The sequence below is a fragment of the Schistocerca nitens genome, chromosome 9 (assembly GCF_023898315.1).
Source record: "Schistocerca nitens isolate TAMUIC-IGC-003100 chromosome 9, iqSchNite1.1, whole genome shotgun sequence".
In the NCBI taxonomy this organism is placed as follows: Eukaryota; Metazoa; Arthropoda; class Insecta; order Orthoptera; family Acrididae; genus Schistocerca; species Schistocerca nitens.
This window is the reverse complement of record NC_064622.1, coordinates 297016708-297031255: the sequence shown is the minus strand read 5'-3', so window position 1 is coordinate 297031255 and position 14548 is coordinate 297016708. Positions and strand designations below refer to the sequence as shown.

At 42.8% G+C, this 14548-nt stretch overlaps 1 protein-coding gene across 1 annotated transcript in view; it reads right to left on the bottom strand.

Annotated features, from left to right (window-relative positions):
* The window catches only part of LOC126204449 (afadin), a 711881-nt gene that overhangs the window by 559425 nt on the left and 137908 nt on the right, over nt 1-14548 (bottom strand). The window contains exon 2 of the mRNA XM_049938836.1: nt 8587-8712. Coding sequence (XP_049794793.1) covers nt 8587-8712 — 126 coding nt within the window. The remainder of the gene's footprint in view (nt 1-8586; nt 8713-14548) is intronic.

Sequence of the window (14548 nt, the reverse complement as noted above, 5' to 3'; positions counted from 1 at the left end):
CTTTGTCAGCATGACCAGGAAGGATTCAGAATTCACACTCATAGCAGTGGAAGTTCGAAAACATAAAGAAGTAATTTTTTTTTACATGTGAAATTTCATCTTTTTTTTCACTTACTAATGACAGCATTTGTTGCTATATGTACACTTTTCTTCCTACGTAAGAGAGATGGTTCGATGAATTTTGCACAGCATACATGAAGGTGTATGAAACTCTACAATTTTCCAAATCTGTTAAAAACTGTGGTAAAAACTGAGGGAATTAACTACAAAATTTGTGTTTTTTCTAAACATGAAGTTTAAAATACAACAGATCATTCGTTTTTTCATAAATTAAATAAATTCTAGAGCTTCATACACCTGTAAGTATGATATGTATGTTGTGCAAAATTCATCGAAGAATCTCTCTAACTTATGAAGAAAAGGGTACCTATAGCAACAAATGCAGCCATTAGTAAGTGAAAAAATGATGAAATTTCACACGTAAAAGAAAATTTAAGTTTGTTATGTTTTCGAACTTCCACTGCAATAAGTGTGAATCCTGAATCCTTCCTGGTGATGCTGACAAAGTTTTATGAATTTATTTGTAAAAGTATAGACACTGGAAATTAAAATGTCCTGTGATGCCTCTCCTGCTACAAGTCCGCCCGTTTGACGTCCTACCCCCCCTTAAGTGTTGCAAGCCATACTGAATTTGTGACTGTCCACGGTCGCCTTAAAGCCAGGCAGTACATCTAACAGATCCTGTTGGACTGCATAGTGGTACTGTTAAATTGCTACTAGTGCCACGGCCTATGTGGCAGGGATGTCTGAAGTAGTGGAGTGGCCGGCGGTGAGTCCTGACTGAAGCCCCATCGTGCATATGTGGGACTTAACAGAAGTGTTCAACCTAACGACTCTCACGGGCTCTCACTGAAGAATGGGTACGGATCCCACACAGTGATCTCTGTAGACTTAAATGGAGCATGCCACGTACGCGTCAGGTAGTGATAATACACTCACGGAGGGCATACACGTCACTGAAGCTTTCAAAGTCCAATGAAAAGCACTTTGGACGACTGGATGAATGAATGTTGTTTTCGACACTTGTCGAACATTTCAGTTCTTTTTTATGTAAACGATTGAGGACGTAATGCAGTTTCGCTGTATACTTAATTTTTGATAGGTACAGGTATAATTTCGTAACATTACCAGTCCTCAATTATTGCTCGGTGGAGTATGGCAGACGCCCAAACTCTTGTTCCGCCAAGTCTTTTAAGCAATGTAGCTGCGCTGTGGTAGTGTATTGTTAATAGAAAGTACAATTTATTTGGTTTCTACTGACTGGCTTAACTCTTTTCATATTCAAATGGTTCAAATGGCTCTGAGCACTATGGAACTTAACATCTGATGTCATCAGTCCCCTAGAACTTAGAACTACTTAAACCTAACTAACCTAAGGACATCACACACATCCATGCCCGAGGCAGGATTCGAACCTGCGATCGTAGCGGTCACGCGGTTCCAGACTGTAGCGCCTAGAACCGCACGGCCACCCCGGCCGGCTTTTCATATTCCTGAAAGTAGTTCTTCATGGTGGGATTTACTGAACATGAAGAGTGGCTATCTGAATTAAGTAAATCTTGATGAACGGAATACACAAAGCTTATTATAGACGTAGAACGAGCTACGCGCAATAATGAGGGAACAAGAAAGGAACACGGAGAAACTACCCTTGTTGTATTTTCTGGGTAGTACGTTAGCGAAACAGCAAAATGTGTTGTGGTGGCAGGAAGAACATGACTTCTGATCATGTCAGTACATTGTTATCAACACGAAACAAAATTGGAATAATACAGGAGTAGGTCTGGCAATGAACAAGAAAAAAGAATGTAAGGAACTACGAACAGCATAGTGGATGCATTATTGTAGGCAAGACAAAAACACCCATCACAGTACTACAGGTTTATATGGCAACTAACTCCGTACATGACGAAGACATTGAAATAACGGATATGGACTGAGGGAAAGGAACGAAATAGGCATTCACAGGAAGAATTTTGCACCGAGCACAAGTTAATCATCGCTGACACTTCCTTAAAGAATAACCGAAGAAGATAGTAGGCCCACACCTGGAGACACGTGAAAGTTTCACATCTATTATGTAAAGGTAAAACACAGATTACGACACCAGATTTTAACTCTAAGACATTTCCTGGGGCAACAGGGATTCCGACCACATTTCACTGGTTATCAACGGCAGATTAAATCTGACGAAAATAAGAAGAAGCAGGAGTTTAGAAAGACGGTATCTGGATAAATCGAAAGAATCGGAGGTTGTTGAGAGTTTCAGAGGGAGCATTAAGCGATGTTGGACTAAAATGTGGGAAAGGAATATAGCAGAAGATGAATGAGAATCTACGAGCGATGAAATAGTGAAAACAACAGGGAATCGGAAATGAGGCACACGAGGTAAGAATTCACCATTGTCGTTATCAATATAACGAACCATCTACTGACTTTTGCAAAGCCACGGAAAACTAAATCTGGATGGCGTTATCCTCTCGAACGAAGATCAGTCTCTGATCAGAGCACTGCGCCAAATTTTAATTTATGTATTTGACATATTTCATGCTGATTTATATAGAGTAGGTGCTAACGTAGACGCTTCTGTAGGGCGAGTAGGCCGGTATTATACTATCAAATTTTTTTGTCAAAGATTTGATCAAAGATGTGATCAAATATTCCGTCAAATATATTTGACAAAGATCTTTGACGTAGCGCTAGAAGGGGTATTACACTGTCATCAAATTTTTCGTCAAAGTTCAAGATGGTTGACAACAACAACTTGTTATTAACCGCAGTAGTTGCACGTACCGCAATTGCATTGTGTGCACATGCGGAAGAGAATTGGGAGAAAAAAAGGAACTATACATACGAGGTTGACAGTCTTAAATTCCTGGGATTACAACTAGATAACAAATTCAATTACGAGGAGCACACCACAGAACTGTAGAAACGCCTTAACAAATCTGTATTTGCAATTCGAGTGTTAGCAGACATAGGCGACATAAAAATGAAAAAGCTTGCATACTTTGCCTACTTTCATTCCATAATGTCATATGGTATAATATTTTGGGGTAAATCTTCAAGTCAAACAAAAGTTTTCAGAGTCATAAGCGTGTAATACGTATTATTTGTGGAGTAAATTCACGGACGTCCTGCAGAAACCTCTTCAAAGAACTGGGTACATTAACTACTGCCTCTCAGTATATTTACTCCTTAATGAAATTTGTCCTAAATTGTATATCTCTTTTTCCAACAAACAACTCAGTTCATACATACAATACCAGGAACAAAAATGATCTGCACAAGGACTTAAAAGCACTTACTTTAGTTCAAAAAGGGGTCCACTACTCAGCAACACTCATCTTCAATAATTTGCCAGTAAACATAAAAAATTTTGTTACAAATAAAGATCAGTTTAAAATGAGCCTGAAAGACTTACTAGTGGCCAACTCCTTCTACTCCACTGACGAAATTTTTAATAGAAACAAATGATGTATATATTCATACTATTAGTATTGTTATTTCAGCTTAAAGAAAATTGACATGTTCCACATCCACGAGGATCTCCTCAGCACGGATCTATGGAACGAAAAACTAATCTAATCTGGGTGAAGCCGTGGGTTTTACGACGACACGATAAAAGCATTCAACAAAACTTGTTACGTGAGCTTATAGTGGAAGACATTAAGTCGTACATCAATTACCTAAGAATGGATGAGCATACATTTCTGTATGTGCTCAGTGAAGTGTATCCTCATATCACAAAGCACAATATTTACTAAAGAACTGCTACATCTTCAGAAGACAGGCTCACTGTAACATTCCGATTCCTTGCTACAGGAGAGGATTATGTTAGGTTAGGTAAGGTCAGGTCTCCAATCTTCTTAATCTATTTTTGTATTCGGGGTGCCTCACGTTGTAAAGCGCCTCATCAACTTCATACATCTCTATTAATTTTGTAGTTGTCGGCACACACCAATTGTATTTACCGGCAATGTCTATAAAAACACTACAGACGACAGAATGCTGCAGCGATGCTAGCGCTCCATGTGGTAACATGTCACATTGCAGTGAACAGAAGACAAGCGACTTCTTTGATCAAATCTACAGCGAGGCCCTAGATTTGATCAAATATTGAACGATATTTGACAAAGTTCCCTATTACACAATCAAATATCTTTGACAAAGATATCCGTCAAAGAAATTTGATAGTGTAATACCGGCCGTAAACACGAAGCGTATTCTTAGAAAAACAAGCCAGCACTACATAGGAGCTAATCAGAGACAGGTGACTGCAGTCATCGGCAGACACCGCTGAGTGCCGCGCCTCAGACTAGAAGGTGGAATGAGGAGGAGAGCTAGCGTATGGGGAACAATGCGGCCGGCGCGGCAGATGTGCAGAGCCGTGGGAACAGCACAGCACCCCGTACTGTCACGGTCGCCGGCGCTCCGCCGCTTCCGGGTCGTCCCGCCGAGCACCTGGGCACCGGGCCGCGCATCACCTGCTCACGTCTCTATGTGAAGGCCGCCGACAAGCGAGCAAGGTTACTCACTACAAACTAGGGGCAAACGATTTTCACAAATGATCGATGCTCGTTTCGTTACCAACGTCTATACATCGATGGCCGATAATTAATCAGCGATTCGAAAACGACGAATTGATCGAATGGCGTAAAAACTGCACACAAGTATATCTAACAAAAATTTTATTAATAAATATAGCAACATGACCCTACGACGTATCTTAGAAAATAGATTAAGGAAAGGCAAACCTTTGCCCAACCTCACTTACAATCATTTCAACAGTTGCCACTATCTGACAATGTTGACTGGAATACTCTCTTTCAAATTCTGAAGGTGGCAGGGGTAAAATACAGGGAGCGAAAGGCTATTTACAATTTGTACAGAAACCAGATGGCAGTTATAAGAGTCGAGGGGCATGAAAGGAAGCAGTGGTTGGGAAGGGAGTGAGACAGGGTTGTAGTCTCTCCCCGATGTTATTCAATCTGTATATTGAGCAAGCAGTAAAGGAAACAAAAGAAAAATTCGGAGTAGGTATTAAAATTCATGGAGAAGAAGTAAAAACTTTGAGGTTCGCCGATGACATTTTAATTCTGTCAGAGACAGCAAAGGACTTGGAAGAGCAGTTGAACGGAATGGATAGTGTCTTGAAAGGAGGATATAAGATGAATATCAACAAAAGCAAAACGAGGATAATGGAATGTAGTCGAATTAAGTCGGATGATGATGAGGGAATTACATTAGGAAATGAGACACTTAAAGTAGTAAAGGAGTTTTGCTATTTGGTGAGCAAAATAACTGATGATGGTCGATGTAGAGACGATATAAAATGTAGACTGGCAATGGCAAGGAAAGCGTTTCTGAAGAAGAGAAATTTGTTAACATCGAGTATAGATCTAAGTGCCAGGAAGTCGTTTCTGAAAGTATTTGTATGGAGTGTAGCCATGTATGGAAGTGAAACGTGGACGATAAATAGTTTGGACAAGAAGAGTATAAAAGCTTTCGAATTGTGGTGTTACAGAAGAATGCTGAAGATTAGATGGGTAGATCACATAACTGATGAGGAGGTATTGAATAGAATTGGCGAGAAGAGAAATTTGTGGCACACTTTGACTAGAAGAAGGGATCGGTTGGTAGGACATGTTTTGAGGCATCAAGGGATCAACGATTTAGTATTGGAGGGTAGCACGGAGGGTAAAAATCGTAGAGGGAGACCAAGAGATGAATACACTAAGCAGATTCAGAAGGATGTAGGTTGCAGTAGGTACTGGGAGATGAAGAAGCTTGCACAGGATAGAGTAGCATGGAGGGCTGCATCAAACCAGTCTCTGGACTGAAGACCACAACAACAACATAGCAATGATTAACATTAATTATCCACAATTTTTGTAAAGACATTTTTAATAGAAAAGATTTCCCACCTTCAGTCTATTTCGAGAGCATATACTGCTTTTGAGAACAGTCATTCGGAAGCTTACGATGTCGCTACACAGCTCAAATTTTTAAGTGTGGTCTTCTGCAGCTTTGGGTATGTAGTGCCGAAAATGTGATTCCATACTTCTAATGGATCTTGATGAAGATCTAGAAGGTGATATTTCACGTAATAACCGAACTATGATGGAAGGTCAGTTCCGTTCCTGATCCAGGTTGCAAATTATTCTTTTGTTGTGATGACTATATTATGTTCGCCCCTTAAATGAAATCTGGCTTCTCCGTCTTCCTGTAATGGATCAATATGTTGTCCACCCTCACTGACAGCCGTTTCAACAGTTGTCACTATCCAATAGCCTGTATTAGTTGCAGGCAGAATATTCTGATATTCCTCAGATAGTTCTAAGTTAGTGGGATTACTTCACTGCTTGAAATATGATTACCATTTTCTAAGCATATTCCATCTGGGTAGTTGGCTCAATGATTAGCAAACTGGACTCTGCATTCGGGAGGACGAATGTTCAAATCGCCGGCCACCCCTACCGGTTTAGGTTTTCCGCAATTTACATATATCGCTACAGGGAAATGCTGGAATGGTTCCTTTGAATGGGCGCCGCCGACTCCCCAATCGTTAACCAATCCGAGGTTGTATTCCGTCCATAATGACCTCGTCGTCGACGGTACTTTACACTCTAATATTCATTCCTTCTTTTCTTCCTTCGTTCCTTCCACCCATATTTCAGACGCAGACATTTCTAACGGCCGCAGAATGCCACAACCATCAGCCAGAGCTACAATGGCTGCATGTGTGCTGCCTTAGCGTTGAAAATAATAATATTATTAATCACTGCAAGTTGCTGGAAAATTCTCTCAGTCATAAAAATCGTGGAATACCTAGTCGATACTTCTTGAATTTGAGATCTGATTCTTTTGTTAGCTCATCACTTGCTACTATACTTTTCCGAACCATCTTGCAGTCCTTTACAAAGCAGTAATGAATTTCTTAGTTCAGCTTACGAAATATTCGAAGCCAGCAGGCTAATTGTCGACCCCTAAAACGCAGGCTTCCGCTCTGTTACTATAGTGATGTATCGAATACGTTCTGAATGATAAAACAATTTTAAATAACCACAGTAGCCTGTCTAATTCTATTACAGAAGGTGGCCTTTATTGCATCAAGACGTATACATTATATTACTGGCCTATTTCGGTCTGTGGTCATTTTCAAATACAGTTCCTTCCGTGATGTGTGTGTCATGTTTAAAACCTATTTAGTGCTCGCGGGAACAGCCGTTTTTTCCACTACACACACATACACACACACACACACACACACACACACACACACACACACACACACACACACACACACACACGCCAGCATTCTGCCTACATAGTCTTACACATCACACGCTGCATACAGGCATACATTTTTTAACATGACATGTAAACAATTTCTCTTTAACAGACGGCTTGATTCTTCGACGCCCATCCCGAGCCGAGGACAGAAATCTGAAATTTGGAGAGGATGTTCATCTAACACTGTAGGCTCGTTTACGGAGGGATTCTTCGATATTCCACCCGTGACGGAGAGATATAGGGAATAAAAAGGTTTAAAAAAATGTCACTATTAAGTCAATTTTGAAGTTAGACATTCGAAAACTAATATCTGGTTTCTCGGTCGGAAATAAACACGTGTTTCGGCATTTTTGAAAATTCAACCGCTAAGAGGGTAAAATACTGAGTGTAAGTTTTTATGAAAGTAGATCATGACTGAAGTACTATTAAAGTGTTTTTAAAGCTCCATATATGAAAATAGATATTCGACTTCTCGGTTGGAAATACGAAAATATGTGTTTTTGGAAATGCAGTCCCTAAGGGAGTGAAATAATAGACGAAAATAATTACGAAAGTATTTCGTTACATTAAATAATTTTTGAAGCTAAAACTATGAGGATTTTTATTTCACGTCTCGGTTAGATATACAGAAATATTTATCAGGAAATATTACCCAAAGAACTCAAAAGACATGATTCACAAATACCTGAAGAAGTACATTCGGAAAGCACTATGCTTCTATAGCCTTGCATTTGATAGCCTACTGTCGTTATTGACTTTATTCTTCGTAAATACCATCGATACTGTGGACTGATACATGAAGGGACAACCGTATCGAGTAGATAGTATAGATGGTGAACTTGAACAAAAGTTGTAAGGCGACGTGATGGAAAATCTACATTTGAAATTCATTTATCCTAGGATACAAATTAGTACTGACGCCTGTGGTGGCTCGGGATCACACATTCGTAATTATATCGTGAAAGGTTCGTTTGTGGACATAAGATTATGTAACGTTTTTGCTTCTATTATCGTATACTTTAACGCGTGTCAGGTTTCGCTATAAATTGTGGTACATCGTGTCTACAAACAGATGTCGGCCTCAGAACGTTATTTTGTCTCGCGTTGATAGTTCTGCAAAAGGTGAATGAACTTGTACCGTGTAAGACTGACACACTGAATACGCTGAGGATATCCATTCAGATGTTGCCTGGGAAATGGGTAGAGGCGAGATCGCCAGTGTGTACTCACCTCGTTGGGCTCCGACAGCTCGAAAAGGTCCAGCCTGTTGGCGTTCCACTGCTGGATCACGCTGCGCAGCGTCTCTCGCTCCTGCTGCTTCTTGGCCGCAGCCTCCGACACGACGCCGCCGTTCATCTGGAAACACAAGCGCCTCATTTAGCGACTCGCAGCAGGAGCGCTCGGCTGGCAACAAATAACCACATCGAATGGAAACTGGGCGAAACACTTTCCAAATTTAGCACATTACGCTTATGTATACCACAAAACGCGTTCACGAAGACGAAAATGAAAGTATAGCTTGACATAGGCTTCATTTTTTTTTTTAGTCATGTTAGCAATTGGCGATACGGGAAAACTGTGAAATAGCATAATCATTACTACTTTACTTCGCTTTCTTAGCTTTGACCACGACCGTTACATACACAGAAAATATAAATTGCTGCAACCAATAACATTTATTAATGGTTCAAATGTCTCTGAGCACTATGGGACTTGACTGTTGAGGTCATCAGTCCTCTAGAACTTAGAACTACTTAAACCTAACTAACCTAAGGACATCACATACATCCATGCCCGAGGCAGGATTCGAACCTGCGAGCGTAGCGGTCGCACGTTCCAGACTGAAGCGCCTAGAACCGCTCGGTCACTTCGGCCGGCACATGCGTTATTGACTAACATAAAGCCACGTGGTGGAGTTATAATACTCCGGAACGTGTAGTGGAAAGTTAGGTATAATAAATGTGGCTGGTTACAGTAATTTGTATTTTAGCTTGCAGCAGAAATGCTGTTTGCCAATGAGCCTCTTATCTACTTTTCACAAAATCTGACGTTCGGGCAGCCCAGGTCAGCAAGAGGAATTTGCTTTGCACTCGTCTGGAAAATGAATAAACTTGTAAAACATTTAATGGCAAAACACGTAGTTGTCGAGCTACAAGCCGTCACGCTTCGTACGTATGCGTCGTGCCAAGCTAAGAGAGAGAGAGAGAGAGAGAGAGAGAGAGAGAGAGAGAGAGAGAGAGCACATTACTAAGTTTTATACGCTAATATAATATTCCTTAAAAATGGAGCCAATAGCATAGCATCAGAGAAAGATTTTTTACGACATGGCTGACTGTAACTGAACCAAATGTTAAGTCAATATACAATGCTTTGCATACATAACAAACGTATGATGCTTGATGTCTCATTACGGGGCAACTTAATCCACAAGCTCGGTTCCCTCCTACGGAAAAAAATAATGAGTGCCGTTCAAATCGTTCAAGCGCCATATTACGTACAAATCACCTTTCATGAACACCAATATGTCATGCAACACAGAATCCTGGTGTCCAACCAGACTGACAATTCTATTTTGTCAGGTCAATTGTCGACGGGGCGTTACCAAAAACATATCACGCATGGTCGCTATCTGGAACGAAATAGTAAGAGTGAAGTGCAGTGAGCAAGCAAAGTCGAAGATATTTCTCGCAGCACCTCACGTAGTCACCAAAATACTATGTGTAACCTTCTAGCAGATTAAAACTGTGCGGCAGACCGGGACTGGAACCCCAGTCCCAGTACAGAACACAGTTTTAATCCGCCAGAAAATATGAAATCAACGCCCACTCAGCTACGTAGTGACAGATAATTCCGGAAATTAAGACGACAGATTCCATCGTGAATCCGACTAGGCACTACATACTAGCATCCTTGCGTGTGTCACTGGTAAGGCGACAACGGAGGGATCTATTAAAATTTTCAGTCCACCCCACTCGAAACCACGTGCTAGTCCCTCAGTTTCCCGCAACTCTTACACGACGCTTTCTTCGATGTACTATACGTTCATACAATTTTATGTGCTCGTGATCAACACAAGAAGCATTTCTAGGGTTACTGCCCTTAATAAGTGTACTTAAAAATTCCTATAAAAAACACTGACCGAAGACATCAACAAAACAGTGACAAGATTCATAAAATGCCTGTGCTAGTTACTGAGAGACGCAGCAGGGAGAGAAGTCCCCGACTCACAGGCCTGAGTAGCCGGGTTTCTGGCAGGCAGGCACGGGCCGGAAGGCACCTACCGTTTCGCGCGCAATCCGCCATCCGCTCCTGGCGCATCTCTCGCCGCTGACACGCAATCCCCGGAAGCAAACACCGGCGGTCGCCAACAGCCATCCATCACAATCGAATTACACGCCGCAGCCGGAGGCTGGCGCGAGCCACCGCAGTCTTCTGAAGAACGACGGCAGTAGCACCAGCCAGAAAGCTGCCTAAATCAGTTACTTGGGTGTACGTTGTCATACCTTGCTAAAGGAAGACTTATGTCACGATCCATACTACTAAGCCGCTTCACTCACGTTTATTTCTCTTCAATTCTAGCGATGAAAATTCCTTCTGTCTGTGAACTCAACTATTTAAATAGTTTTTTTTGTCCTTCCTCATTCAAACTTAGTTGAACAACAGGATTTTCATAGTTCGAGGTTCTTTCTGAATTATTCGAACAACTGTCAGACACATGCATTTTACACAAGGAGAGTTTCTATCTAGCAGCGTCCGTTTCTGCACTAGTTTCTTACCAGATCCTCAATTCTTCTCCTACCTTATTTCAAACTACTTAGACTTGTGTGATTGCTATTTACATCAAATGTAGCCTTGGTTTCCTCCGCAGTTTTCACTTGCCACTCTTCTATTTTGCCGTCTATCTTACTTTCATTTAGAGTTCATCCATAAGGCAAATGAACAGACGATGTGGAAACAACTAATAACCATTTCACTCTCGAAAACGCAGGATATATATATATATATATATATATATATATATATATATATATATATATATATATATTCCTGGAAATGGAAAAAAGAACACATTGACACCGGTGTGTCAGACCCACCATACTTGCTCCGAACACTGCGAGAGGGCTGTACAAGCAATGATCACACGCACGGCACAGCGGACACACCAGGAACCGCGGTGTTGGCCTTCGAATGGCGCTAGCTGCGCAGCATTTGTGCACCGCCGCCGTCAGTGTCAGCCAGTTTGCCGTGGCATACGGAGCTCCATCGCAGTCTTTAACACTGGTAGCATGCCGCGACAGCGTGGACGTGAACCGTGTGTGCAGTTGACGGACTTTGAGCGAGGGCGTATAGTGGGCATGCGGGAGGCCGGGTGGACGTACCGCCGAATTGCTCAACACGTGGGGCGTGAGGTCTCCACAGTACATCGATGTTGTCGCCAGTGGTCGGCGGAAGGTGCACGTGCCCGTCGACCTGGGACCAGACCGCAGCGACGCACGGATGCACGCCAAGACCGTAGGATCCTACGCAGTGCCGTAGGGGACCGCACCGCCACTTCCCAGCAAATTAGGGACACTGTTCCTCCTGGGGTATCGGCGAGGACCATTCGCAACCGTCTCCATGAAGCTGGGCTACGGTCCCGCACACCGTTAGGCCGTCTTCCGCTCACGCCCCAAACATCGTGCAGCCCGCCTCCAGTGGTGTCGCGACAGGCGTGAATGGAGGGACGAATGGAGACGTGTCGTCTTCAGCGATGAGAGTCGCTTCTGCCTTGGTGCCAATGATGGTCGTATGCGTGTTTGGCGCCGTGCAGGTGAGCGCCACAATCAGGACTGCATACGACCGAGGCACACAGGGCCAACACCCGGCATCATGGTGTGGGGAGCGATCTCCTACACTGGCCGTACACCACTGGTGATCGTCGAGGGGACACTGAATAGTGCACGGTACATCCAAACCGTCATCGAACCCATCGTTCTACCATTCCTAGACCGGCAAGGGAACTTGCTGTTCCAACAGGACAATGCACGTCCGCATGTATCCCGTGCCACCCAACGTGCTCTAGAAGGTGTAAGTCAACTACCCTGGCCAGCAAGATCTCCGGATCTGTCCCCCATTGAGCATGTTTGGGACTGGATGAAGCGTCGTCTCACGCGGTCTGCACGTCCAGCACGAACGCTGGTCCAACTGAGGCGCCAGGTGGAAATGGCATGGCAAGCCGTTCCACAGGACTACATCCAGCATCTCTACGATCGTCTCCATGGGAGAATAGCAGCCTGCATTGCTGCGAAAGGTGGATATACACTGTACTAGTGCCGACATTGTGCATGCTCTGTTGCCTGTGTCTATGTGCCTGTGGTTCTGTCAGTGTGATCATGTGATGTATCTGACCCCAGGAATGTGTCAATAAAGTTTCCCCTTCCTGGGACAATGAATTCACGGTGTTCTTATTTCAATTTCCAGGAGTGTATATATCTCCCCGTCTCAGCTTTTTTTATTCTCTTTCTAGATTCATCGTTTGTTACTAATTCGACCGCTTCTTCAAATAGTTTTCATTTCAAAGTCTCTTTCGACATCTACACACCACAGCCAGCTTATGGTGCGTGACGGAATGTAGTTTGTATGCCACTGTTCGTATTCCAGAAGCGAAAGGTTCGCGGGAAGAACTATTATCGGTGTGAGCTCGAATCTCTTCCAGCTTTATCTCCACGGTCTTTTCTCGAGATATACGTATTTGTCGCGACGTAAGCTATTGGAATATGGTCAGTAAACCACGCCGTTATGCTTTCGCGCTCGCTAAGTTAACTTGAAACGAACGCGCTGTCTTTTTTTTTTCTTTTTAAGATTGTTTCTATTTCCTGTATTAATCCTCTTTGGTAACGATCCCCCCACAGACGACTAATCTTCAGGCACCGATCAAACAAGAGTTTTGTAAGCTGCCACTACCGTCAGTGGACAACATCTCCTGTCGATTCTTCCAACCAATCTGTCTGGGATCTGGCGCAAAGAAGACCTGCTAATAATAGCAGAAGAGATTTGAATAACACATTCAGCTTGCACGGTTAAGGTACATGCCGAAGTTATCTTGATGTCCAGTGAAAACTACGTGGTTACATCAAACCTAGTTTCGAAATTTGTTATATGTGCTGACGCCAGACTCTTTCACGATTCTCCACCTAAATTACCTAAAGCACTGATAAATAAAACAATTTTGCTTTCGTTGACTGTTGACTGGAAGTCGTCCGCGGATTTCCTAAACCATGCAGCGTAAACAGAACTGATACGCCAAACATTCTGGCCTGCTTTCGAATCTGTTTTGCACATTCTGGTCTGCTTTCGAATCTCTTTTGCAACAAATCATATCTTTTTTTTTTTTTTTCGTTCTAAGAGATGCAGGGAGAAAGACAGTGAGAGATAAAGGAGTGGTGGCTTATAACAATGAACATTTTCACGTATCTTAAAATTAATTACATTTCGAAATCGTCGTTACTTACCTGACATTAGTGCATGGTATACCGCATGAATTGTGTTGCGGAATTATGATTCTGACTGCTCTAGGACTTGAAGAAATCCGAATTAGGTCACCAAGTACCACAATACGTTAAGAAAACCGCTGGAAAGCACGCACTGCTTTATATCTGATTCAACGCAGGTAACTACGAACAAGACCGTGTGCTTTCCCAACTTGCAGCCCTAGAACGCTTCGCAAGCATATGGCTAAGCGTGCAATAGATGTGGGCTCGACTATGAAGAAGATATCAAAGGAGCAACCACGAAATTTTACAACACAGTCACGTAGACCGTAACTAACGCACGGCTCCGCACGAAGAGACAGCGTGCCGATCACCAGCGTGTCTACACTACCATTGTTTTTGCTGACGACACGCGCAGAAACGTGAAAGCTGAAACCTGTCAAAAGGCATCACGCCGCACGAGCAACTAGCTGGCACCTCGGTACAAATACCTTCTGCCGTCTCGTGCACGAGTGTCTAAATGTTGAAGAAAGCGAACGGTGAGAACGAAATCAAGCCATGCGAATAGTGAGACTCAAATCGAGCATTTTTCAGACTACTATCTTCGCCAGCAACAACAGGGAAAGCCAGCTGTCTTCCAAAGACGTGTAAAGGAGGAATAAACGCGGGCCTCTGATGCTCATGCTTTACTACTAAGGCCAAATGCGTCTAATAAGCTCTCA